This window comes from Schistocerca gregaria, chromosome 7 (genome assembly GCF_023897955.1).
Source record: "Schistocerca gregaria isolate iqSchGreg1 chromosome 7, iqSchGreg1.2, whole genome shotgun sequence".
Taxonomy (NCBI): domain Eukaryota; kingdom Metazoa; phylum Arthropoda; class Insecta; order Orthoptera; family Acrididae; genus Schistocerca; species Schistocerca gregaria.
Genome location: NC_064926.1, coordinates 94886405 through 94914057, shown reverse-complemented (window position 1 = coordinate 94914057; position 27653 = coordinate 94886405). Strand labels below are relative to the sequence as shown.

The 27653-nt window shown below is 43.3% G+C and overlaps 1 protein-coding gene across 1 annotated transcript; it reads left to right on the top strand.

The window, feature by feature from the left end:
- Positions 1–1035: 1035 nt before the first annotated feature.
- Positions 1036–27653, top strand: LOC126282178 (UDP-glycosyltransferase UGT5-like). Its single transcript, XM_049981706.1, has 7 exons — positions 1036–1357; positions 6954–7141; positions 11058–11236; positions 13889–14348; positions 17445–17667; positions 19638–19857; positions 24678–27653. The coding sequence occupies exons 2-7, from the start codon at positions 6959–6961 to the stop codon at positions 24955–24957; spliced, it is 1545 nt and encodes a 514-aa protein (XP_049837663.1). The 5' UTR covers positions 1036–1357; positions 6954–6958; the 3' UTR covers positions 24958–27653.

Below are 27653 nucleotides of genomic sequence, written 5' to 3'. Positions count from 1 at the left end.
GTGGAACAGGGGCTAACTGAACAAGACAGTGCAGTTGTTAAGACACTGACCTCGTTTTCGAGAGGCTGGAGTTTGTTTTGTCCGGTAACCCTGACGTAGGTTTGTCGTGGTTCTCCTAGATCATTTCAGGGAAGTGGTGGCGTGGTTCCTTCATCGAGGCCGTGGCCGACCACCTGTTCTGTATTCTGTGTGTATGTATATTTTTAGCTATTTATTTTCATCGTATTATGATAAAAAATCGTTGTGAGATGATCTCTGGATGAATAAATAAATAAATGACTAGAAAAGAATAAGCACCTAGTGCATTAATATTTGGCTTTCTGATGCTCTGTAAAGTCCATAATGAGATTTTCACTCCGCAGCTGAGTGTGCGCTGATATGAAAATTCCTGGCAGATTGAAACTGTGTGCCGGTCCGAGACTCGAACTCGGGACCTCTGCCTTTCGCGGGCAAGTGCTCTACCAGCTGAGCCACCCAAGCACGACTCACAGCTTTACTTCTGCCAGTGCCTCGTCTCCTACCTTCGAGTCTCGGTCCGGCGCACAGATTTAGTCTGCCATGAAGTTTCATATCACCGCACACTCCGCTGCAGAGTGAAAATCTCATTGTATATTTGTAATGTAGTTTGGATTTAATAAAATTGCCTCAGATATACAAATATTTCAACGAGTCACTTGAGGATTTACTACTCGCAGGAGAGCTTCTGTAAAGCTGTTAGGACGGGCCGCGAGTCGTGCTTGGGTAGCTGAGTTGGTAGAACACTTGCCCGCGAAAGGCATAGGTCCCGAGTTTGAGTCTCGGCCCGGCACACAGTTTTAATCTGCCAGGAAGTTTCGCTCTGTGAAGTGTCTGAAATTGTTGTAGTAGGTGGCTAAAAGATGAATGACGCATCCGGTCAACGTCCGAAAACAGATAAGCACGGAAACGGCTTGGTCACGCAGAGCTCCCCACTCAGGGCTCCACCAGAGGGCGTGGCCGTCCCCCACCACCACCAGCTCCACTGCGCCGGTACTGGGATCCCCGTGGCGTGAGCTCGGTTCTTGCTGATTCACTGGAGCGACTCGGCGCGGTGCAGAATCTGTTGTGTCACTTCATCAAAGAAGCGTGGCCGCTGACGTAAGGGAAGGACGCAGCAGAATTTCGTGACCTATAAATACCGGCCGCAGTGAGTAGCGAAAGCAGGAGTCGGATTCCACACAGTCGCGTTAAGGTCTGTCTGTATTACGTTTCGGTCCGACCGGTTCTACACCTCGTCGATCTGGACTCTGCCTCTTTCCAGTTAAAGAAGACATCGACTGGGGAATCGGAAGGTAACAACGTCACACCCTAAAAGAGGACCCAGTGCTGTCGTTTCAAGGTACGTATTTGCCACGTCAGCATTTGAGTACTCTAATGGCTTCCTGTGGAAAACGTATTCAGCTTGCAAATTCTTGACTTGTCTAAATTGTGATAATGTTGAATAAGTTAGAACCGATACGGGTATGCCGGCAGCTGTGGCCAAGCGGTTCTAGGCGTTTCAGTCCGGAACCGTGCTACTGCTACTGTCGCAGGTTCGAATCCTGCCTCTTGCATGGATGTGTGTTATGTCCTTAAGTTAGTTAGGTTTAAGTATTTCTAAGTCAAGGGGACTGATGACCTCAGATGTTAAGTCCCGTAGTGCTTGGAACCATTTGAATTTGATACGGGTATTTCGTTGAGCATGTAACTATCTCTAGTGTGCTTAGATAATCGTTGTTGTACTTACGTTACAACCTGAGGAAGTTTAAATTCCACCGAAAGAGGATTGGTGAAGCGACATTCAATAATAGCTTTCTTTCATATTATACAATGAAAATGAATGCTGTACTCTTTTCGTTCAAAATGGAATTCGTTGTTGTAGATTTTATAGACTTTGATGCCGGTCGAAGTGGCGGAGGGGCTCTAGACGCTTCGCGCGACCGCTACGGTCACAGGTTCGAATCTTGCTTCGGGCATGGATGTGTGTGATGTCCTTACGTTAGTTAGGTTTAAGTACTTCTAAGTTCTAGGGGACTGATGACTTCCGATGTTAAGTCCCATAGCGCTCAGAGCCATTTCAACCATTTATAGACTTTGATACTTTCGCTGGTAGTGAACGATGACGCTTAAACAGAACAAAATTAAAGTAATCTAAGTGATAATGTGAGCATCGTTTCCCAGATGTACTCCGTAAAATGTGTAAATGTCGTTTGCCATGGTTGGCTGGCATCTCCTGTGGTGTTCACTCCCTTTTCTAAAAAGGGTGTTGTTCATCCACGGGCATTAGCCCCTTTCTTTGCGAATATATAAGAGCTGTGTCCATTACTGATGCGCTCGTAGTGTAGTGTTATGTCTCTGTTGCATGACAATGAGGAGAGAAGGGAGATGGTGAAATACAGTGACATCAGACATTCTACTTTTCTCGAGTAGCACCAGGAGGCTTGCCAAGCTGAACGTCCCTATCAGGCGGCCGGATCACCATCAGTAGTGGGACACCTCATGAGGCACCGCGGAGAGATTTCGAATTTAATCCAGGACATCGGCATAAAGGCTGGTGATGTGTGGGATTTACGCCACGACCCCTCCTCCACTTACTGGCAGTGAAAATTCCGTCTACCTCCGGGATCAGAACTGGCTTATCTCCCAATGTCGGGTGTCAGACTGTGGGATGGAGCTCCATGCCTGTTGCACTCGGTCGGTCAATACAGGTACTGTTAATGCTGTTTGCGGATGGCGCTGGAGCTGCCGTACGATAATGTCCACATGTGCTCGACTGGAGAAAGATCTGGTGATCGAGCAGTACAAGGCAACATTTCGGCACTTTGTAGAGTACGTTGTGTTACAACAGCGCTAAGTGCGTGAAAGTTATCCAGTTGGAAAACTACGCCCTGGAATGCTGTTCTTGAATGTCAGCACAACACGCCGAATCACCAGGCTGTGCCGGGCAGAGTGGCCGAGCGGTTCTGGGCTCTACAGTTTGGAACCGCGCGACCGGTACAGTCGCAGGTTCGAATCCTGCTTCGGGCATCGATGTGTGTGATGCCCTTACGTTAGTTAGGTTTAAGTAGTTCTAAGTTCTAGGGGACTGATGACCTCAGTAGTTAAGTCTCATGGTGTTCAGAGCCATTTGTCGAGATGAGATGAGAACAGAAGTAGAGCCGGCCGTTGTGGCCGAGCGGTTCTAGGCGCTTCAGTCCGGGACTACGCTTCTGCTACAGTCACAGGTTCGAATCCGGCCGCGGGCATGGATGTGTGTGATGTCTTTAGGTTAGTTAGGTTTAAGTATTTCTAAGTCTAGGGGAGTGATAACCTCAGAAGTTAAGCCCCATAGTGCTAAGAGCCTATTGAGCCATTTGAACAGAAGAAGGGTGGGTAAGGAAATCGACCTGCCCTTCAGCTGCGAATCATTCAAATATCGACGTCGCGTGATTTACACAAACCACGAATGACCTAAATCAGCTGTGCCAGGGCGTGATTTGAACCGCTTTCATATTGTATACAAATTATGTGTGTTAACAACTCTGCAACCTGGCTAAACAACATCTTTCTCTTAACCGTGTCTGTGACTGTCCAGCGACACGAAATACCTTTCCTGACAGACGTTTTCTGCACTGAGAGTGACGATATTTCCTCTTCGCCTGCTCGTATTATTCTATAAGAACAATCTGTTTGACAGTGCATCAGCACAGTGAAACCCAGTGCGAATGAACCTGCTGTGACGCGTGTCGGGACAAGGGATTGTAAAGAGGCTTCGTAACGGCGGCGACCTTGTGGAGACGTGGGCGCCGTCGGTTGTGGACACGACCTTCACTCTGGTAACGGAGTGAGAGTTCGCTGAACCGGCAAACGCAGCCGGACCTTCTCAGCGTTTCCGGCAGCCCTGATGTTTTCTTAGACGACTCATCTGTTTTCCGCCGCATGGGAATAAAGTATATTTACGAGTTGCCGATCTACTAATAGTCAGTGCTCATCACAGAAATGTAGTGAGCTGAGAGGTCAGTTTCTGTTTGTCACAAGGTTGCTAGAGTGCTACCGCTACCAGCTGCTAGATCCAAGAACTCGGTCACATTCCGACTCCCCCTGTAAGTAGATGATGTATACATCTACGTCAGATATACATGCTGTTAGCCGCCATCTCTCTGTAACTGACCTAACATGAGCACTTTGTAATGAAATGAGCACATTTAAGGTATAAGAAAAGATACAAAACTTCCTGGCAGGTTAAAACTGTGTGCCGGACCGAGACTCGAACTCGGGACCTTTGTCTTTCGTGGACAAGTGCTCTACCAGCTGAGCTACCCAAGCACGTAGCGGAATTAAAGCTGCGAGGAATGGGCGTGAGTCGTTCTTGTGTAGCTCAGTAGGTAGAGCACATGCCCACGAAAGGCAAAGGTCGCGAGTTCGAGTCTCGGTCCGGCACAGAGTTTTAGTCTGGCAGGAAGTTTCATATCAGCGCACACTCCGCTGTAGACTGAAAATTTCATTCAAGGAAAGATTTTAAAGGCACAATACCCACCTTTATACAGTAGGTAATGTGTCGAAATAAGCGAAAAGTAACTTACGTAATACGATACAGAAACACTCGAGAATAAAAGGAAGTAGACTAAGTCATTTAGTAAAAGTAGTTTCTAGGGACAACGTTCAGGGTTATCCTTGTCACGTTTTATTTTTATGTTACCTCAAGCTTTCGACGACTTCCTCTGCTGTCATCGGCAAGAGTTGTCGTCGGGCCGAGTGATTCTTTCTATAGTTGGGCGAATTATGTCATGGAGACGTAACGAAGTCACGGAACTTCTGTTCGGTACCAGAGATTATTTTTAGTGTCAGCGATCCAGATTCCGTTAGACGATGGACGACCCAGGCTGTTTCCTGTAGCCTTTCGGTTAAAATCTTCGTGCCGTCTGCTCTCGATAACTACTTTAATGATAGAACGCCAGTTGGCAGATGCATGGAATATGATGTTCGTTTCAACAAACATCATAGTATGTTTATTTATGAAGCTGTAATCGGCAACGGCACATTAGTTAAAATCACGATATTTGATGTGTTTTGTACATAAAGTTTTGAAATTGTACGTATGGACTGACCAGTGTAACTGCTACATCATTCACAGCGGGTTTTACAAATTCCGGGAACTCGGAGATCACGGGTGTTGCAGAGTGCAGCATCTGTTTAGTTTTCTTGCGTGGTCGGAAAATTAATTGAATACATTGCCTTCCCAGAATATTATATCGCTCAATAAAAATGGTTTTTTAGATTACGTTTATCCAAACGGTACTGAAATGCCACTGAGAAATAGAATTATTACGTTCCATCTAGCGGTATCTGCATCGCTACTAAATTTATACCGTCATACACATCGATGCAATCTATGCAACGACACGGACTTTCCGTGACTTCGTGTCGTCCTCATTACATAATTCGTCCAATTAAATGAAGTGGCACAGGAATTACAAATAGTTCCCAAGAATGCTCGAGATTACGTACAAATCTGACGCGGCAAAAAATCCCTGAAGCATTTATCGAAAGTGAGCCATCATTTGAAAACCAAATGGTATAGATAATGTAAATAAATTTCTCGATAATCATTTGATGTACAAAACAGTAACTGCCTCCCTCCCCCTCCCACCCCCCCTCCATTCTTTAAATACTCCTACTCCACTTTATAAAACATCCGTTTCAACCTTCTCAATATTTACGTCATATATCTTCAAGTATGTGTCGTAGAATGATACAATTTTTGAAGCACATTCAGTGTTGTGGGTCGAAACTACTTTCAAAATACATTAGTTGGTTCAAATGGCTCTGAGCACTATGCGACTTAACTTCTGAGGTCATCAGTCGCCTAGAACTTAGAACTCATAAAACCTAACTAACCTAAGAACATCACACTCATCCATGCCCGAGGCAGGACTCGAACCTGTGACCGTAGCGGTCGCGCTGTTCCAGACTGAAGCGTCCTAGAAGCGCTCGGCCACAACGGCCGGCTAATACATTAGTAATAACGCTCACAGTAAAGAAGTAATAAATAAACTGATTTACTATGCGCGCAGCGAAAATGAAATAAGTAAACATTTTTACTGTTCATCATTTTCTGGGGGTGTCTCAACGAGAGAGAGGGTTTGAAAAAAGTGTGCGAAGGCGGCTAGAAGTCGTTAAGAGCTATCATTCTCAAATACTTTATTACGATCTGCATAATTTGGCCTCTCTGATTTACGCTGCCTCAGGACATACACACCGGTTGTAATATAAATACTGGATTTACTGTGTTAAACCTTTATCGTAAGATTTAACTTTGCAATGAGTAGACTGTGGCAGTATTAAATTTTCAATTTTGGTCAATAATGATCCGAAATACTGGACATGAGACTTTGTCGAACCTGAAAGGTTGCAACCTGCAATTAAGCCTAAGTAGCAATGTTACCCATTCAGTAATCATATCGCTATACATCGTGACAATGAACCCAGAATAATTAAACATGACACAATTTCTAGTTAGTCTCTCCAATAACAGCTGTTGATATAGGTGTTACCAACACTACCGTGAAATTGGTAGCCACATTTTGCTGTGGGCACTTATCCAGTTACTGCCACTCACCCAACCGAAAAACAAAGTTTCAGAGCCAGTAAAGTGACAGCAATGTTACACTTTTCTACTCCGCATATGGTCGTACACAAATAACTTTTAGTTAGTTCGGTTTCAGGTTTCAAACACTATTGTTGCACTTTCTGATAATCTACAAGGATATCAACAGTTTGTCGTATCCCACGACTTCCATGTCATACACTTAGCAATGGAACAGGCGTTATCGGAGCTTAAACCAACGGAATAACAACCTTTAATGGTAATTCGGTTGCAAAACTTGTAAAGTTAAAGTTCAGTACCGAATTACCGCAAGAATGTGCAGCAGAAGAACTTGCAGCTGTATTGCAAAAAAGCAACATTTTCTTTGCAGACGAGATGAGTTCGTGCCTGGCGTTTGCGTTGTTGCTGTTGGCGGCAGTGGGCGGCTGCTGGTCGGCGGACATCTTGTTCATCGCGCCGACGCCATCTGTCAGCCACGCGCTGCCCATCAACGCCGTGATCCGCGCTCTGCTGGCCAGGGGGCACCGCGTCACGCACATCACGCCGGACCCCATGCAGGTAAGGTGCCGGCAACAGCAATCTTGAATCCTGAGACTGGTTTGATGCAGCTCTCCACGCTACTCTATCCTGTGCAAGCTTCTTCATCTCCCAGTACCTACTGCAGCCTACATCGTTCTGAATCTGCTTAGTGCATTCATCTCTTGGCCTCCCTCTACAATTTTTACCCTCCACGCTGCCCTCTAATTGGTGACCCTTGATGCCTCAGAACATGTCCTACCAACCGATCCCTTCTTCTGGTCAAGTTGTGCCACAAACTCCTCTTCTACCCAATTCTATTCAAAACCTCCTCATCAGTTATGTGATCTACACATCTAATCTTCAGCATACTTCTGTAGCACCACGTTTCGAAAGCTTCTATTCTCTTCTTGTCCAAACTATTTATCGTGCATGTTTCACATCCACACATGGCTACACTCCATACAAATACTTTCGGAAACGACTTCCTGTCTTTTAAATCTATACTCGATGTTAACAAATTTCTCTTCTTCACAAACGCTTTTCTTGCCATTGCCAGTCTACATTTTATATCCTCTCTACTTCGAAAATCATCAGTTCTTTTGCTCCCCAAATAGCAAAACTCCTTTACTACTTAAAGTGTCTCATTTCCTAATCTAATTCCCTCAGCATCACCCGACTTAATTCGACTACATTCCATTATCCTCGTTTTGCTTTTGTTGATGTTCATCTTATACCCTCCTTTCAAGACACTGTCCATTCCGTTCAACTGCTCTTCCAAGTCCTTTGCTGTCTCTGACAGAATTACAATGTCATCAGCGAACCTCAAAGTTTTTATTTCTTCTCCATGGCTTTTAATACCTACCCCGAACTTTACTTTTGTTTCCTTTATTGCTTGCTCAATATACAGATTGAATAACATTGGGGATAGGGTACAATTCTGTTTCACTTCCTTCCCAACCACTGCTTCCCTTTCATACCCCTCGACTCTTATAACTACCATCAGCTTTCTGTACAAATTGTAAATAGCCTTTCACTCTCTGTACTTTACCCCTGTCACCTTCAGAATTTGAAAGAGAGTATTCCAGTCAACATTGTCAAAAGCTTTCTCTAAGTCTACAAATGCTAGAAACGTAGGTCTGCCCTTTCTTAATCTAGCTTCTAAGATAAGTCGTAGGGAAAGTATTGCCTCATGTGTTCCAACATTTCTACGGAATCCAAACTGATCTTCCCCGAGGTCGGCTTCTACCAGTTTTTCCATTCGTCTGTAAAGAATTCGTGTTAGTATTTTGCAGGTGTGACTTATTAAACTGATAGTTCGGTAATTTTCACATCTCTGTTAGCAAAACTAAAAGTAACCAATTTCTTTCTCCCTTAAAGTGTTATCTCCTTGTGGATTGTAATAGAAATAAAATAAGAAATATTAAGTTGTTGCATAACTCTGTAGCGTTTTTGTTATGCATATTGGTATTCCGGTTGCTACGGGTTTATTTATCTACTGTCATTTGCTATTTGTCTTTCGCTATTGATATTTGAGTTAATATATTGTTATTTTGTGATTAGGAAATAGTGAGTGGAGCTGTGGATTCTAGAAAATCAAGTGCCACGTGAAGAGATAAGAAAATTTCCGACATAGTCATCTGTCTGAATTTAGTAGTGTAGTGACAGCAGCGGACGCAGCCTGAAACATTTGCCCGATGTGTGGGTATCAGGCCTTTGGACGGAGCATGGCGAGAAAATGGCTTTCCTCGTTTTAAGGAGGACCTTTGGTCATTAGTGACTTCTCACTGTCAGAAAGAGCTTCGGGGTTTGGCCCAAATAGCTCTCAGCACTGTGGAATCTGAGGTCATCAGTCCCCTAGAACTTAGAACTACTTAAAGCTAACTAACCGAAGGACATCACACACATCCATGCCCGAGGCAGGATTCGAGCCTGCGACCGTAGCGGTCGCGCGGTTGCAGTCTGAAGCACCTAGAACGCCGGCACGGTAGCTCAGCGTGTTCGGTCAGACAGCTGATTGGCCTCTGTAATAAAAAGCTGAGTGGAAGAATCAACAAAATGAACTTGAATGGATGTCGTGTGACGTCCATACGTCTCCAACAACCAAACACAACGATCACCAAGGAACAAAATGAAAAAAAAAAAAAACTTCTCGGCCACAATGGCCGACCCTTCGGGGTTTTATGAAGATCGTTTAAATGCATTAATCCACAATGACTCACGTCAGTGCACTTGAGAACTGGTAAATGTGGCGAAATGTGATCATTCTCCCATCGTGTGACGTTTGCAATGGGGAAGATTCAAAAATCGGCTGCTTGGGTACCGCATGCTCTAAGCCAAAATCACAAAACTCAATGGGTGCTCATGGTTTAATAACGAAATTCGGAGGGTACTGATGAAGCAGAGGCTGTTGCACTCTCGGTTCAAAAGCGAACGCACAAATGACGACAAGTGAAGGTCGGTAGAGATTCGGGCGTCTGTGAAAAGATGCATGCGCGAAACATACAACTAGCAACAACACACCTTAGCAAAATATCTACTTGATATATTCAAGTCGTTTAACTATCTGGGCGTGACATTGCAAAGCGAAATAAGATGAAACGAGCATGTGAGAACTGTGGTAGGGAGAGCGAATGGTCAACTTCGGTTTAATGGCAGAATTTTAGGAAAGAGTAGTTTACCTGTAAAGGAGACCGCATATAGGTCCCTGGTGCGACCTATTCTTGAGTGCTACACGACTGCTTGGGTTCCGTACCAGGTCGGACTGAAGCAATTAAGAGGTGCACTGCTAGATCTGTTACCGGTAGGTTCGAACAACACGTAAGTGTTACGGAGATGCTTCGGGAATTCAAATGGCAATCCCTGGAGTGAAAGCGAAATTCTTTTCGAGAAAGACTGTTAAGAAAATTTAGAGAACCGGCATTTGAAGCTGACTGCAGAACGATACTACTGCCGCCAACATACACTGCGCGTAAGCACCACGAATATGAGATAGGAAAAGTTATAGCTCATACGGAGGCATATGGACAGTCTTTTTTCCCTCGCTCTGTTTGCGAGTGGCTCAGGGAAGGCAATGACAAGTAGTGGTAGAGAGTACCCTCCGCCACGGACCGTACTATGGCTTGCGGAATATATATGTAAATATAAATGGAGATATGTGCATCTCTATCTGCTTCTCGTCAATTGCCTCGTGAACCACACCGGCCATTTCTCTCCTGTGTACCTACTGGTAACGAGAAACAGTGTCTTCATGCTAACGTAAGAAAATGAAATGAATGGTTGATCCCAAACAAAGCAACAACTCCTTGCACAAAGACCTGTGCAGCTCCACAAAACAAAATGTTATGCACCTCACGGAACAGGGATGGTGTGGTGTGCTACGCAGTGTTTCCCCGAGGTGTATCCATCACTGCTGACATTTTTTCTCAACAACTGAGACGTCTTGCAGGCGCAATCCAAGAATAACGTCCAAGAAGTCTGCGTGAAGTGGCGCTGCTCGACTACAACGCCCGCTTCCATTCTACTAGACTGACAGTAAACGCTATACAAGACGTGGGGTTGGAAGTCCTTCAGCACCCTGGACATTCTCCTGATCTCGCGTCCTCGGATTTTCCCCTTTTGCGCTCTCTATCAAGAATTATCCTTTCCGGATAAAAAAAATGCGCTCCGAACACGGCTCGACGAGTTCTTCACCTCAAAATCATTTGATTTCTACAGTTTCGGAATCCTTAAATTATCACAGCGTTGGCAGACTGTTGTAAATAGTGGAGAAAAATGCACCACTGACGACTAGGTTCTTAGTTATGTGTTTGCCTTGTCTTTATTAAACTAATGGAAAAGCGCAACGAATTTATGCAAGAACCCAATAACTATTCATATACAACCATTTAATTTTCGATCGTAATATATACATCCGGACAGTGTAATATTAACTTTTCCCACTTTCGTTTCATTTCAGACCGAGAATAAGAATTACACACTGGTAGACTTATCATCAGTTTATTGGGTTCTGAGCAACCAGAACAAATCTGTCTGGGCAGATACTTGGCCTATGAAATTGGCCGAGGCATACCACGAACTGGGCATCGGGTGCTGCGTCAATGAAATGAAGCATCCTGCACTACAAGACTGGCTGAAGTAAGTCTGTACTTCACGACAATCAATTAATAAATTCATGGAAACAATCGTTGCAACTGTATGTCTCTAATGGTATATGAAAGACATGTGTTACGGGTGAAGACAATTTTGGGACATGCATATTACATGGACTGTACCTAATTATATACGAGGGTTAGAACTTTAATAGTGGCAATAAATATTTATTTACATCTCGTACAAAATAGATACATGTTTCAAAGATTTACTGACCTTCAAACTAGTCAACAGCATTGTGTATAACCCGTTGCCAGCGATGTGGAAGTCGTAGGATACTCTTAGCAGTGCCAGTTGTGTTGACAGTTCGAGCGGTGCGGTCTATTGCCAGACGAATTTGTAGCAGTTCTGAAGCGAATGCCGTGGAGTGTTTCCTTCAGTTTAGAGATCGAGTTGAACTCACGAGGGCTTAAATCAGGGAAGTGCAGTAAGTAGTATAGCACTTAGCAGCCCCATCAGACAAACAAATCAGTAACAGTTTGCAGCCGGCCGGAGTGGCCGAGCGGTTCTAGGCTCTAGAGTCTGGAACCGTGCGACCTCTGCGGTCGCAGGTTCGAATCCTGCCTCGGGAAAGGATATGTGTGATGTCCTTAGGTTAGTTAGGTTTAAGTAGTTCTAAGTTCCAGGGGACTGATCACCTCAGAAGTTAAGCCTCATAGTGCTGAGAGCCATTTGAACAGCTTGCACTGTACGTGATTGAGCACTGCTCTGTAAAATGATGGCCAGGTCACCACTTCTGTCTCTAAGCTGGTTGTAGGTTGTGTTTCAAAAATAAACAGCATAGAGACAGAAGCGGTGACCCTTTCTGCAGGACCTGATCATCATTTTGCAGGACAATGCTCAAGCATGTACGGTGCAAGCTGTTCTGATTTGTTTTTCTGATGGGGCTGCTAAGTGGGGTACAACATACTGTACTCCCCTGACTTAAGGCCTCGTGAGTTCAACTCGATTTATAAACTGAAGGAAACACTCCTCGGCATTCGCTTCAGAACGGCTATAAATTCGTCGGGCAGTAGACCGCACCGCTCGAACTGTCAATACAATTGGCATTGCTAAGAGTATCTTATGACTTCCACATCGCTGGCAACGTGTTATACACGATGATGGTGACTACTTTGAACGTCAGTAAAACTTTGAAACACGTATCTATTTTGTACGGGCTGTAAATAAATTGTGGACACTATTAAAGTTCCAACCCTCGTATGTGCCATGTTATAAATCCAAGGGTTTGAGGTTCAGTCTTACTATTATTTCAATCATCCATTTTTTTCTGTAACTTATGGCTTCTTCCAGCTGTGTTACTGATACGTATATGTAAAAAACTTCCACCGTGGTTCTCAGTCAACGTTGAACTGTACATCCCTCTACGTAGTTGACAAAATAAGTCTGGCGCAGAAAATATTTACAATAAATCTGACGCGCGACTGGCTTTTCTGACTGAACATCACAGAAGATTCTGGAAATGACAAACTTTGGTGCAGTTGTGCCACCAGATTTTTTACTACAGACATAGCAGGAGGTTCTGCTGCCAATACACTTCCGTTCTATAACTCTTGCACAAAAATTACCCTACAAATTTTACAGGAACTTTACTTACCTCTCAACAAAGAACAAGTAGTTAAGATGAGCACGTAACACGCCTACTCCTCTTTCTCACTTACTCAACGTAATGACGCAGTGGAGTACACACAACAGAGCATGTGTGAAATGCGTAGGCGCGGACATATGACGGCAAACCCACTGGTGCACTGAGCTCGTCGTGTCCACCATTTTCTGTGATGGCTCTCTTCTCCTGTTCATTAACAAGGGTCCTGTGAGTCTTACATTTTCTACTTCGCCACTCCTTATAAGTAATTGTATAAGTCGGTTCATAGTCGGGCCCTGGAATTTATTCCGTCTGCAATGGGTCTCGCCTGTTGAAGCACGTTTGTATTGTGACCTTAAGAAGTTTACGTTAAGTGACTGGAAGGTTATCGTTTCGAAGTGGTGGAGTTAGAGATTCAGCTAAAAACTCGCAGCGAGCTAATAGGGAAGTACAGAGGCTATGACCGTATCGAAACCATACTTGCTGACGATACACAAATCCTGTGTGCATTACACTGTAAGAGTTTGTGTAATGAGTGCCAATACATGCCTCGTTCTCACGAGCAACTGCAGAATATATACCATCTCCGACACTGTTCAGACGACGAGACACAGTGCACTAGAACTCATTTGATGGAAGGCGCGGTTGGGGGGGTGGGGGGGGTGGAGGGAAGGAAGTGTGTGTGTGTGTGTGTGTGTGTGTGTGTGTGGAGAAGGGGGCGTGATGGGAAGATGCTTTTTAATGGAAGATAGGTTAAACATTAACATGTCGACTACGTTGTACCCATTACAACAGAACATTGGGTCAGCTGGACAAGGATGGCGTAATAAAGTGACCTTGGTGTGTTTAAAGAACTATTCTGGCGTTTACCAGGAGCGACCAACAACTGAGAAATAGCATTGCTTTACCTATGTTTTACTATTTGTAACAGTTATTATTTTTGTAATTTCTGTTGATTTCGCTCTGAGTACCTGAATTGTTATTGTATAGGGAAAACGTACTTATTTAGCACGTGTGTCACTATTATTAGTAACGAGAATCATACATTCCAGGTCCGAACACCGGTTTGATTTGGTGATCATGGAACGACTGCCGTATCAGTGCTATTACGGACTGGTCCATAAAGTTGGTTCACCTCCGTTGGTCGGTTTTCTGACGCTGCCCGCCATGCTGCCGGCCTACTACGCAATAGGGAACCCTATAAACCCAGCTTACCTACCAGACGTCTTCATCGGTTACAGCGACCACATGAATTTCTGGCAAAGGCTGTACAACACTTACTTCACCTTGAGGTTCCTCGACTATTGGCAGAGAACTGTATTGCCTGCTCACGAGGCCATCATGAGGGAACATTTTGGCCCGGAACCACCTTCCGTTTACGAAGTGGAACGCAACTTCAGTATGCTGATTGTAGCTGCCCATTTCAGCGGTCACTACCCGAGACCAAATGTACCGAACGTGATTGAAGTCACGGGACTACACGTAGAAGATAAAGTGAAGCCTCTGCCGAAGGTATGTGCAATACATTTTTTATTTTGCTTGAGCCGATCCCTTTCACCCTCTCTGTTCATCTCTGCCTAACCGCTGCTCTCTCCACAAGATCAACCCCATACCAATAGGAAGTTGCTGGTCCTTACCGCCATAGTATTTCCATTTAGAACGTAATTTGTTTGAAATCGGTCAAATGGTTTAGGATGAAATTTAACATGTGGATTTGCCCGCGCACGCAAATGTCACAAATATTTAACATACTTCACACATATTTGTCCACCGAGGTCACTTGTTACCTCCAGCGAATCTTTCCTTTTAACGCAGCTCAATATTTATAATACTGTACCTCCTGAACTGTGTGTCGTATAATGATATAATTTTGTAGGTACATTCATCGGCATAAGTGGATACTGCCTGCGAAATATGTTGCAAATATAATCAGTAGCAAAGAAGTAATAAACTGAAAAGTCATGCATCATGCGTCAGTGTTTCACACACCTCAGTAATTATGAGGTCATCTCTTCTGAACTACATGTAGTAAAATATTACAATTTTGTAGGTACATTCAGTGATACATGAGAATACTGTCTGAAAAATGTGTTGAGAATACATTAGTAGTTAAGAAGTAATAAATTAAAACCTCATCGCTGACGTGGCAGATTTACGTTATGAACAGCAAAGATATAGTAAGCGTAAACTTTTTTTCCTTTCGTTTTTTCCTGGTGGTGTCAGCGAGTAAAAGTTTCTTAAGGGTTTGAAACTTTGTGTGTTACAGGTCACTAACTGCTCTCATTCTCAGATATTGGATGAATATACTCTGGCTATTAGCATGTCATGGGCTACACTGCTTTTTCACCCACACCATCACCCTTGATTGGTAGGTGGTTCATGCTCACAGACAGTAAGTGTTAGGTGTACCAAGTTTCCCTGAAATCGGTCCGTTGGTTTAGGTCGAGATGTGGAACATACATTCATTTTTAGAAAGTGTGTGGATATAAGAATGCAATATTTTTTCACGATCATTATTATCATATTCCTTTTATTTAAGTTGTAAAACCCCACCCGTCACTTAGCTGGTTTTGGCGTGTGTTCATCCAAACTAATTGACTAACAGATCAACAGAGAGTGCAAAACTGCCGCAATATCGGATGGCGCAAATAAGTAATATGGCCCTGTGACTCCTGATTGAACTGTGGTGGCAGTGTTGACATTAATTTATCCAGAATTGATCACTTTTAATTAAAAGGGGTACACATTGATGTCATATCACCTATTGAACACCAGATGCAAATGTTGACCATAAAATTAATTAAGAAAGTGACTTGGAATTTCAACTACTTGATTGAAAACAGATGCAGTCGATTAGCACAAATTTATTTTAACTCCCGACCTTCAATCATCACATTACAAGACTCTCCTATCAGGCAGTGGTAATAAACTGCGTTTGAGTGGAGTAAAGCGCGATAACTCAAAAGTAATTCCCATCGACTGACCCAGGCGTAATGCAAAGTGCGAGAAGAATTCTACAATATGCGGCCCATGAAACCTTCATGGAAGCTTTGCCGATGTGATCCAACAAATAAATCAGTGGCTGGAGCAGTCGCAATCTCACCAAATACAGCGTGTTGGAGCAGCATCGTTGTGTGGACATCGGCCGACCTCGTGGTACTGCAAGGCTGCGCTTCTCTATTCACTCCTAGCTATCTTGTACAGTACATAACTGAACCAAAACTTTCTATCTCCAAGCTAAATCGTTCCATTTGCTAAGTCCTAAACTGCAGAGATGCTCACTCCTTCTCAGGCAAGCTGAGTAAAGAACGCCACATCCGCACTCTAGGCAAGCTGGGAATGGAAGACCTCTACGGAGACCTCTCACAGTCTGCTCTTCGCCTTGGTTTCCCCTCCACCAAAATCACTTATGCCAATTGCAGTGCAAGTTACGTTTATTATGCGTCACTTCCCAGCGCCGACCAATGTCTGCTCTGGGAAGTGATCAAATTCCCACAAAATTTCCCTTCCTCTCAACTTCTGTTATTTAGCTCCTCCCAGGCCACCCATCAAGATTATCATCTGCACAACACCAAGTTTTCCGGAATTCTGACTCCCAGGAGAGTACTTCAAATTCCTTGGTCCTACATCCCCATCAGAGGCTGGTGTATTTCATTCTGTCGCTCTTCACCTGATTTGCTTCAGACTCTGCAGACCATGAATTCAGTATGAAGTTGCTATAGTCACGAACACGTATGTTTTGACCTCTGTTGACTGCTCCACTGTAGCTTTGCGCGGCTTTCTCCCATGTTTCACAGAAAATGGGATGACGGACATTTATCAACAGGCGTACAAGTTCTCCATCTATTTTCCAGTACACCAACATGGAGTCGGGGTCAACCACCCACTCACTGTCACTCATCTTAAGGCAGCTGGAGGCTGCGCCCCGTTACCGCTTTCTCAGAGCTTGAGCCACCCTAAGCTGCCTATTGTCGCTTCCCTTAGCCGCTCCCCCGGCGGCCATGGTCAATTCTGTGTACTTCCCTGGGGTAAATGGACACGTTTCCACAAAGTTTTCATATTGTGTGAATTACTTTAAAACCATCACCCGACATTAATTATTCCAATACGTCCATACTATGCCCTCTACAAGATGCATTGTGCCTTGTCAGTCATTTTTGTTCAGCCCTACTGTTCACTCAATGTGAGTTAGGTGATCATTAATGACTTCATGTAAGGGCCATAGTTCTTTCCATCTTACAAAGTTAGAAAGGTACGTGAATTGTAGGGTCCAATTTAAATATTGAATATTGTTTCATATACACGATCTCGATACCTATGATCACATCTGTGTTTTTAAAAGACGAATTTTTGGTTGCTGTTGGCATTTTAGCTTGTCACTTGATGATATCTTTAAAAAACCAAAGACAGGTTTTTCACGTAATAAATTATTACAGACATGAAAGTGTGCTATTTTTTTTTCATGACGGTTATCATACTCTTCCAAGATGAGTTAATATCAGAAACAAGTTTTCATGTTGTGTGGAATTACTATTCGTAATACGCAACGCTCTTCAGGAGTGTTACATTACATAAAACTAGTAGCAGCTGTGTTGATTTTCTGTGAAGGATATCCAGAAGTTTCTGGACGAAGCTGAGCATGGAGTCATCTACTTCAACCTGGGCTCGAACGTCAGGAGCAGCGAGCTGCCGGAACACAGGAGGCAGGCGTTCGTGGACGCCTTCAGGGAGATACCGCAGAGGGTCCTCTGGAAGTGGGAGGACGACAACATCCCTGACCTCCCAGACAACGTACTCGTGAGGAAGTGGCTGCCCCAGCAGGGCATTCTGGGTAAACAACGTTATCTTATCCTGTGACTGCATGGAAACAGCATATCAGAAGTCAAGCCTATGAGCTGATAAGATCTTCATACATTCGCTTCTGCTAAATCTAACCATTTCGTTACCACCAAACCATAATTGGCAGATTCAATCTCAATGCAAATTCATTCAAGTTTCATTAAATAAGATTTACCAGCGATAAAACTTACAATTAAAATCAAGGCACAGTGGGAACATTTGTTGTTACGTAGGAATACCAGTTCTTTAAAAGCAGCTGAATGTGCAGGGTTTTCGGAAATTCCCGTTACAAACTTCTACGACTTGTGGAGGGGGGGGGGGGGCGGGGTCGAGTACGGAGCATTTTGAATAGGAACCGGAAACTACAGTTTCTGTTGTACGACGGTTTCAATTGAGACGTTTAACTTACCCACATCTGCTTGAGGAATTGAATTAGGCGCGACGCAGTACAGTTATAACGTAATAATATTATTCCAATCCCAAAGAAAGCAGTTGTTGACAGATGTCAAAATTATGGAACTATCAGTTTCATAAGTCACAGCTGCAAAATACTAACGAGAATTCTTTATAGACGAATGGAAAAACTGGTAGAAGCCGACCTCGGGGAAGATCAGTTTGGATTCCGTTGAAATATTGGAACACGTGAGGCAATACTGAGCTTATGACTTATCTTAGAAGAAAGATTAAGAAAAGGCAAACCTACATTTCTAGCAGTAGTAGACTTAGAGAAAGCTTTTGACAATGTTGACGGGAATACTCTCTTTCAAATTCTGAAGGTGGCAAGGGTAAAATATAGGGAGCGAAAGGCTATTTACAATTTGTACAGAAACCAGATGGCAATTATAAGAGTCGAGGGACATGAAAGGGAAGCAGTGGTTGGGAAGGGAGTGAGACAGGGTTGTAGGCTCTCCCTGATGCTATTCAATCTGTATATTGAGCAAGCAGTAAAGAAAACAAAGGAAAAGTTCGGAGTAGGTATTACAATCCATGGAGAAGAAATAAAAACTTTGAGGTTCGCCGATGATATTGTAATTCTGTCAGCAAAGGACTTGGAAGGGCAGTTCAACAGAATGTACAGTGTCTTGAAAGGAGAATATGAGATCAACATCAACAAAAGCAAAACGAGGATAATGGAATGTAGTCGAATTAAGTCGGGTGATGCGATGGAATTAGATTAGGAAATGAGACACTTTAAGTAGTAAAGGAGTTTTGCTGTTTGGGGAGCAAAAGAACTGATGATGGTCGAAGTAGAGAGGATATAAAATGTAGACTGGCAATGGCAAGAAATGCGTTTCTGAAGAAGAGGAATTTGTTAACATCGAGTATAGATTTAAGTGTCAGGAAGTCGTTTCTGAAAGTATTTGTATGGATTGTATCCATGTATGGAAGTGAAACATGGACGATAAATAGTTTGGACAAGAAGAGAATAGAAGCTTTCGAAATGTTGTGCTACAGAAGAATGCAGAAGATTAGATGGGTAGATTACGTAACTAATGAGTAGGTATTGAATAGAATAGGGGAGAAGAGGAGTTTGTGGCACAACTTAACAAGAAGAAGGGACCGGTCGGAAGGACATGTTCTGAGGCATCAAGGGAGCACAAATTCTGCATTGGAGGGCAGCGTGGAGGGTAAAAATCGTAGAGCGAGACCAAGAGATGAATACAATAAGCAGATTCAGAACGATGTGGGTTGCAGGAAGTACTGGGAGAGTCTCAGGACTGAAGACCACAACAACAACAACATATTTTTGGCGGTATCCGGATACTTTTGATTATACAGTGTAGATGCACTTGTTTCTCAGTGTAGCTTGCAACACCTTTAACGCTAAAGAAAATAAACTCACTGCCAATGTCTAGTTAGGTAAAAGAGGGAAGCTGAACTTTGCTTGAGGCAGCATGCTCAATGTATCTTATGTGTTAAGTTATTTCAAAGAGATAATTTATGAATATGTTTTTTTTACAGCCCACCCTAAAGTTAAGCTGTTCATCATGCAAGGCGGACTGCAGAGCCTGAACGAAGCAGCTTACCGGGCTGTGCCCCTGATTGTCACTCCGTACTTCTCTGATCAGACGCACAACTGCGCGAAGATAAACTCAGCAGGCATCGGCATCCGTATCTATTTGAAGGATATCAGCAAGGAGACTGTGCTCGACGCCATCAACAAAATTATACACGATCCCAGGTACGAAACTGTAACGTAATCTGTAACGAAATAATTCTGAGTTTAGTTATAGAATGGACACTTATGACATATTGAAATGAATGATATGTTGCTAAATTTAAGACCACTGTGCTGTAGCGCATAGAACTACTGTGCGTCCCATCTACCGCAGAGAGGTCTGATCTATAGATTCAAGGTATAAAAAGATCTTACTGAAGGAGCAGTCATGCACGAAGGGGCACCGAGTACTCATTACTTTTTCTCTGCAAATGACTAATGTCCGTGAACTGTTCGTAATGTCAGTCGAAAGCTTGCAGGACCACCCCCCCCCCCCCCCTCCTCGCTATACAAAACCCCACAAATATCCCAATTTAGCCAGTGAGTGCATAGAGGATGGTGTATGATGCGTACAGTATGAATGACCGTGCTTTTCCATCAGAGATTTGTAGAGATTAAGATAACCATGCAGTGGAAACCGGAACAGAAGAGTATCGAAGCATTTGAGATGAGCTGTTGCAGACGAATGTTGAAAATTAGGTGGACCAATAAGGTAAGGAATGAGGACGTTCTGCGCAAGAATCGGAGAGGAAAGGAAGATATGGAAAACACTGACAAGGAGAAGGGACAGGATGATAGGACATCTGTTAAGACATCAGGGAATGACTTCGGTGGTACTAGAGGGAGCTGTAGAGGGCAAAAACTGTAGAGGAAGACAGAGATTGGAGTAAATCCAGCAAATAATTGATGACGTAGGTTGCAAGTGCTACTCGGAGATGAAGAGGTTGGCACAGGAGAGGAATTCGTGGTGGACCACATCAAACCAGTCAGAAGACTGATGATCAAAAGAAAGAAAATAAGAAACCATCCTTGGACTAACTCAGTGAGTCGTCGTGTAGGACTCTTTCCATCTGTTTTACCGTGAAGATCTCGAAGTTCATGGCCCTCGAAAAGGCACTATCGGCGCCGTCGAGTTGTTTGTAAAGAGCAATTGTACTTCCTGTGTTTCTGAGTGACGAATCGGGAAGCTGTATTATTCGGAATAACGTTGACGTGGGATGCCACTATGATGTATTTATTTACTAAACACCATAACGATGGTAGGCAACGTAACTCCGGTTCGTTTAATTTTATAGGAGAAGTAGATATGTTTTCTTAAAAAAAAAATGTAAAGTGATACAGATAATGTTGCTACATACAAGAAGCTAGTTACAGACAGGTTAGAGAAATCCATGCACTTTCAAATCTGTCTTTGACAATGGAGTTGCTGGTTACTGGAATTCCAAAGCTTTCACAGACTGATGGAGTTTTGGCATTTTCATTGCCTACCATCGATAAACTGATAATTTCGACAGAGTTGATAGTGATATAAATGAAAATTAACACTTTGCTGGTGAGGATGGTCTTATGACAGAACTACTTCGGAAGGCATCCAGTCGGCGACCGTCGACTATGGCACGCCACTGTCTACCTCGTATTTACACTCGTGATATTTCGTAGCCGTTCGTACATTTTGGTTAGCATAAACATTGTCCAAAAAAATGGGTCAAATGGCTCTGAGAACTATGGGACTTAATATCTGAGGTCATCAGTCCCCTAGAACTTAGAACTACTTCAACCTAACTAACCTAAGGACATCACACACATCCATGCCCGACGCAGGATTCGAACCTGCGACCGTAGCAGTCACGCGGTTCCGGTCTGCAGCGCCTAGAACCTTCAGATAATGAATCCAATGAACTGATAGCGTAGAAGGTTACTGTTGCATCTTTCTGCGGAATTTGCGTCAATGGCGTCAATGAATATCTCTCAGTACCGACGTTCGCCGTATCAAAAAGTCAAATTGAGCACCTGTACTGTGGATTAAAAACTTGGATATACTATCTATCCATCGACATGTACCTCTATATGTCTTATAGTTCTGAGGCAGATTTCTGAAACTCCGGAGGTATTGTGAATAGCTCTGTATTATGAACCACAGTGCCAGTAACACCGGTAAAAGTACGTGATGATAGCAAAATGATGAAGAAAGAGGGTTCAGGAATTGATTTTCATTGTTGTACTCTCAGTAAACTGTGCTGCAGTATTGCTTTCAGAAAAATCCTTTTCATTTGCTGTAAAATCCAGACTTGACGAATGAACGTTTCGTCTCCCCGATGTTATTCAATCTGTATATTGAGAAAGCAGTAAAGGAAACAAACGAAGAATTCGGAGTAGGTATTAAAATCCATGGAGAAGAAATAAAAGATTTGAGGTTCGCTGATGACATTGTAATTCTGTCAGAGACAGCAAAGGACTTGGAAGAGCAGTTGAATGGAATGGACAGTGTCTTGAAAGGAGGATATAAGACGAACATCAACATAAGCAAAACGAGGATAATGGAATGTAGTCAAATTAAACCGGGTGATGCTGAGGGAATTAGATTAGGAAATGAGACACTTAAAGTAGTAAAGGAGTTTTGCTATTTGGGGTGCAAAATAACTGATGATGGTTGAAGTAGAGAGGATATAAAATGTAGACTGGCAATGGCAAGTAAAGCGTATCTCAAGAATAAAAATGTGTTAACATCGAGTATTGATTTAAGTGTGAGGAAGTCATTTCTGGAAGTATTTGTGTGGAGTGTAGCCATGTATGGAAGTGAAACATGGACGATAAATAGTTTGGGCAAGAAGAGAATAGAAGCTTTTGAAATGTGGTGCTACAGAAGAATGCTGAAGGTTAGATGGGTAGATCACATAATTAATGAGGAAGTATTGAATAGGATTGGGGAGAAGAGAAGTTTGTGGCACAACTTGACCAGAAGAAGAGATCGGTTGGTAGGATATGTTCTGAGGCACCAGGGATCACCAATCTAGTATTGGAGGGCAGCGTGGAGGGTAAAAATTGTAGAGGGAGACCAAGAGATGAATACACTAAGGAGATTCAGAACGATGTATGTTGCAGTATGTACTGGGAGATGAAGAAGCTTGTACAGGATAGAGTAGCACGGAGAGCTGCATCAAACCAGTCTCAGGACTGAAGATCACAACAATAACACGAAACAAAATCAGCATAACTTCTGAACGGTTTGCGTTAGGACGCTCAAACCGCACGCTTGGCTGCGGAGCATGGTGGGAATTAGTATGGGAACTATTATCTACACGTATGGTTTGGTTTAGCGACGAAGCCCACTTTCATCTGGATGGCCTCGTCAGTAAGCAAAATTGGCGCATCTGGGGGACTGGGAATCCGCATTTTGCGCTCGAAAAGTCTCTTCACCATCAGCGGGTGACTGTGCTGTGTGCAGTGTCCATTCACGGTCACAGTGACAACCGAACGGCACGTGAAGATTTTGGAACATGATACCATCCACATTATCCAAAGCAACCCTGATTTCGACAAGATGTGGTTCACGCAAGACGGAGCTCGACCCCATCGAAGAAGGAGAGTGTTTGGTGTCCTGGAGGATCACTTTGGCGACCGCATTCTAGCTCTGGGGTATCGAGAAGCCACTGGCACTGGCCTCGATTGGTTGCCATATTCTCCGGATCTGAACACATGCAGCCGGCAGGTGTGGCCGTGCGGTTCTAGGCGCTTCAGTCTGGAACCGCGCGACCGCTACGATCGCAGGTTCGAATCCTGCCTCGGGCACGGATGTGCGTGATGCCCTTAGGTTAGTTAGTTTTAAGTAGTTCTAAGTACTAGGGGACTGATGATCACAGATGTGAAGTCCCATAGTGCTCAGAGTCATCTGAACCATTTTTTTTGAACACATGAAACTCCTTTTCGTGTTGCTGTATTAAAGACAAGGAGTACAACAATAACCCCAAAACCATTGCTGAGCTGAAAACAGCCATTCAGGAGGTCATCGACAGCATCGATGTTCCGACACTTCAGCGTATCATGGCAGAATTTCGCTATTCGTCTGCGCCACACCGTTGCCAATGATGGCAGGCATATCGAAAATGTCATAACCTGAATATTTTTAGTGATGTTTACATGTTGAATAAACTGTGTACACGCCGTAGTTTATAACTAATTTACGTTTTTTTATGTTGTTGTTGTTGTTGTGGTCTTCAGTCCAAAGACTGATTTGATGCAGCTCTCTGTGCTACTCTATCCTGTGCAAGCTTCTTCATCTCCCAGTACCTACTGCAACCAACGTCCTTCTGAATCTGTTTAGTATATTCATCTGTTGTTACCCTCTACTGCTTTTACCCTCCACGCTGCCCTCCAATACTAAATTGGTGATCCATTGATGCCTCAGAATATGTCCTACCAACCAGTTTCTTCTTCTAGTCAAGTTGTGACACAAACTCCTCTTCTCCCCAGTGCTATTCAATACTTCCTCATTTATTATGTCGTTTACCCATCTAATCTTCAGCATTCTTCTGTAGCACCACATTTCAAAAGTTTCTATTCTCTTCTTGCCCAAACTATTTATCGTCCATGGTTCACTTCCATACATGGCTACACTCCACACAAATACTTTCAGAAACGACATCCTGACATTTAAATCTATAATCGATGTTAACAAATTTCTGTTCTTCAGAAACGCTTTTCTTGCAGTTGCCAGTGTACATTTTATATCCTCTCTACTTCGACCATCATCAGTTATTTTGCTCCCCAAATAGCAAAGCTCATTTACTACTTTAAGAGTCTCATGACCTAATCTAATTGCCTCAGCATCACCCGACTTAATTCGACTACATTCCATTATCCTCGTTTTGCTTTTGTTGATGTTCGTCTTATATCCTCCTTTCCAGGTTTTTTTTATACAGTTCAATAATTGTCACCCTGCACTGTAATTGTAGAATGAGAAACGTCGTATTTGTGAGTGACAGTGTAGCCCATTTCCTGTGCAGCTACAAGGAGAGGATGGCGCAGTATTCTCGGCTGTTCCGCGAGCACCGCGAGCAGTCTGTGGAGACGGCGGTGTGGTGGCTGGAGTACGTGGTCCGCCACAAGGGAGCGCCGCACATGCGCAGCGCCGCCCTGGACCTCCGCTGGTGGCAGCTCCTGCTGCTCGACGTCACCGCCTTCGTGCTGGCCGCCGCCGCAGCCGCCGTCACCGCCCTCTGGTTCGTGGCCAGGACGGTGCTGGCCGCCTTCACAGCACGGACGCACAAGCTCAAGACCCACTGAGCCACTGCTACCAGCGACAACTTGCCGCGGCTTCATCTCCTGAGTTTCGACAAAAATAAGAGGTTATTCGTAATTGTCTCAAGAGGAGTGCTTGAAAACTAGGAAACGTGCAGGAAACAGACACATATCGCGTCTTTATAAATTTTAAACTCACATTGAGTATTAATATGGGCATTGTTTGTGACGGGGCAAAATACCAACACTCGCGTGCAGTTAAATGACACGAACACCCTGGGGTAGCGCGGCATCAGCCGTCTTTGGAAATCTGTTCATCGCGTTGCCTACACCATGCAACAATATCGAGCAGACAATGTGCCTACTCGTTCTTGCTCTGACACAATTTCCCCTAGTGCGGCGCTCTGATCACTGGTATTTGATATTTTTGCGGTTCCATAATTCACTTACAGGATCACTTTCTTGTCCGCATACCTGTCTCTCTCACTGTGCAACTGTTATCAGCTCTTTTTCTCAAGAACGGTAAAGTTGAAATATAAGTTAAGTGCCAAGATATGTGGTCCTCTGACGATGCAAGAAATTTAAGCTTCTAAGTGAGTGCAGTCAGAAGATAAAGCCAACTATGTCATACACATTGGTACTCCCAAATGTAATCAATACTTCCCGTTGACATAGAATCATGAAATTTCACAAAAAGCAAGGTTTCCTAGTACAAGTAAAGCAAATATCCGAAAATTAATTTGCAATGGCATAACCGTTATTTTTGTTCTTCCCGTCTCTTAAGAGCCCTTTTTCCTCAGGAACCATGTTGAACTTAATGCCAAGTACTAGAGTCTACGGTCGCTTGGCGGTGTAAATAATCTGAGCAGGCAGTATACGGTATATATTACCATACTCAGAAACTCTCTATTCAAAAGCTATGGATGAACTTTTTACCCACATGTTGTTCCTGGTGGTCTACGGGTCAAATGCGATCCTGGAACTCGACAGGGAAAAATCTCGTCGGGCCATGGACTTTTCAGTCTTCTTTTTGACCTAGCTTTCACCTCCCAACGATATGATGAGTCGCCGCAAGCAACACGTGGCTTAGATTCCACGTTAAACTGTAGGACTCCTATCATCGGTGGGAGAAGTTGGCTAGGCGTTACAGGCACGTAACTTGCCGAGGTGGTGTTCAATAGAAAGACTTGCACCAAGCCATTGAGTCACATGATATTATTATTATCAATAAACGTAACTAAGTTTGTAGTTATTATTATCCATAAACATAATTAAGTTTCTACGGAACCATCATGGCACGGGCCTTGTTCTCTGTGTCTTGTAGTTCTTGGGAAGTCGTCTTCTGAACAACCAGAGGTACATTTAATAACGCAGTAGCGCATGAACAACCGAAACATATTCTTATATGTCGACTGCATTTTCTCGAAAAAGTTATTACCATTGTGATTTCTAGTCCTCAATAACTTGGAAGAAAATAACGTCACTTGGAAGTACTTTTGTTTAGTTAATTTACAGTGTGCTGTACAAGCTACTATCATGATATCTCACAGACTCTGATATGAACACAGTTCAATAAAATTACACATTGTTGCCAGTGGGCCATATATCAATGTGCGGGCCAAGACATCCGATCTGTTAACTGCAGATATTTGCCCGTCTCGATTTTCCGATATTGCGAGGAATATTACATAATACAAAGTTAATGTTCACTAATGGACAACGCCGTACTAATGAACAAGACCCTTAATGAGGACGTTGTTAAAATTCACATAATTTGCTAAATAATTTCGATAGCTTCGACGGATACCTTAAGAATGTGAGTTTTATGGGTTTGGGTACATTGCTGTCTCTGAATTCTTCAACTAGCCTGTCCCCCCAAAGTCTCCTTATCTCTCACCACTCTTCCTCTTCCCCTCTATCTCTTCCTCTTTTCGCCCCGCCCCCCCCCCCCACCCACTCACCCACTCATACATATATACATATAAAGAGAAAAGACATTGACACAAATGGCACAGTAGGTACTACCCTGCGAACGCTCTGTGAGTGACCAGTTTAACAACCAATATATAGTCACTAATATTTAGGACTTCTGTGTATTCCCTAACTCGCGTAAGGTGATTCTTAGAACGTTTCCCTAGTAACGTCTAATTATTCCCTTCTTACTTGAACGTAATTCCTGCTTTGTCCACAGTCTTTAGTATCTCCACCATCTACAGGACGTTACAGTAGTAACAGCTGTGCAGCTGTGTCCTTACTTATGCGGTGAAGGTATGTAAGTAAAGTCACAGGACAAAAAGATAAGGGGATTTAAGATACATTATTGTTTTAACACATTTATATCTTTTGGTAGATATAAAGGTAGTGTTACACATCTGTAGTTCATTAGGCGTGATTTCGCAAACAATTGAAGTCCCATGTTACCTTCATTTAGCAATACTACAATTGTATAAAGTATATAAAGTAGAACAACAATTACCTTTTAAGGACTTATTGTGTCATATACCACTATGACTTTTTTGTAACTTATTTTTCAGTTCCATATACGTGTTAGTCAATTCAGTCAAGTTTAGTTTACAAGAAATGGGATATCTGCAGCACTATCACTAATCCTAAATGTTACATAATCGTAATTGTTATGCAAAGACTGTGATATTATTCGACTGTGATGCCATTATGTGTATGTTATTACTAAAATGACATGTAGTTTTAATAAACGTATTAATATATTCACATTTGTAATA

What these genes read in the sequence shown, in the direction of transcription:
- LOC126282178 (XM_049981706.1), top strand. Translation starts at nt 6,959, where the DNA reads ATGAGTTCGTGCCTGGCGTTTGCGTTGTTGCTGTTGGCGGCAGTGGGC. An exon ending in TCACGCCGGACCCCATGCAG is followed by an intron (nt 7,142 to 11,057) that starts GTAAGGTGCCGG and finishes GTTTCATTTCAG; the next exon opens with ACCGAGAATAAGAATTACAC. An exon ending in AAGTGAAGCCTCTGCCGAAG is followed by an intron (nt 14,349 to 17,444) that starts GTATGTGCAATA and finishes TTTTCTGTGAAG; the next exon opens with GATATCCAGAAGTTTCTGGA.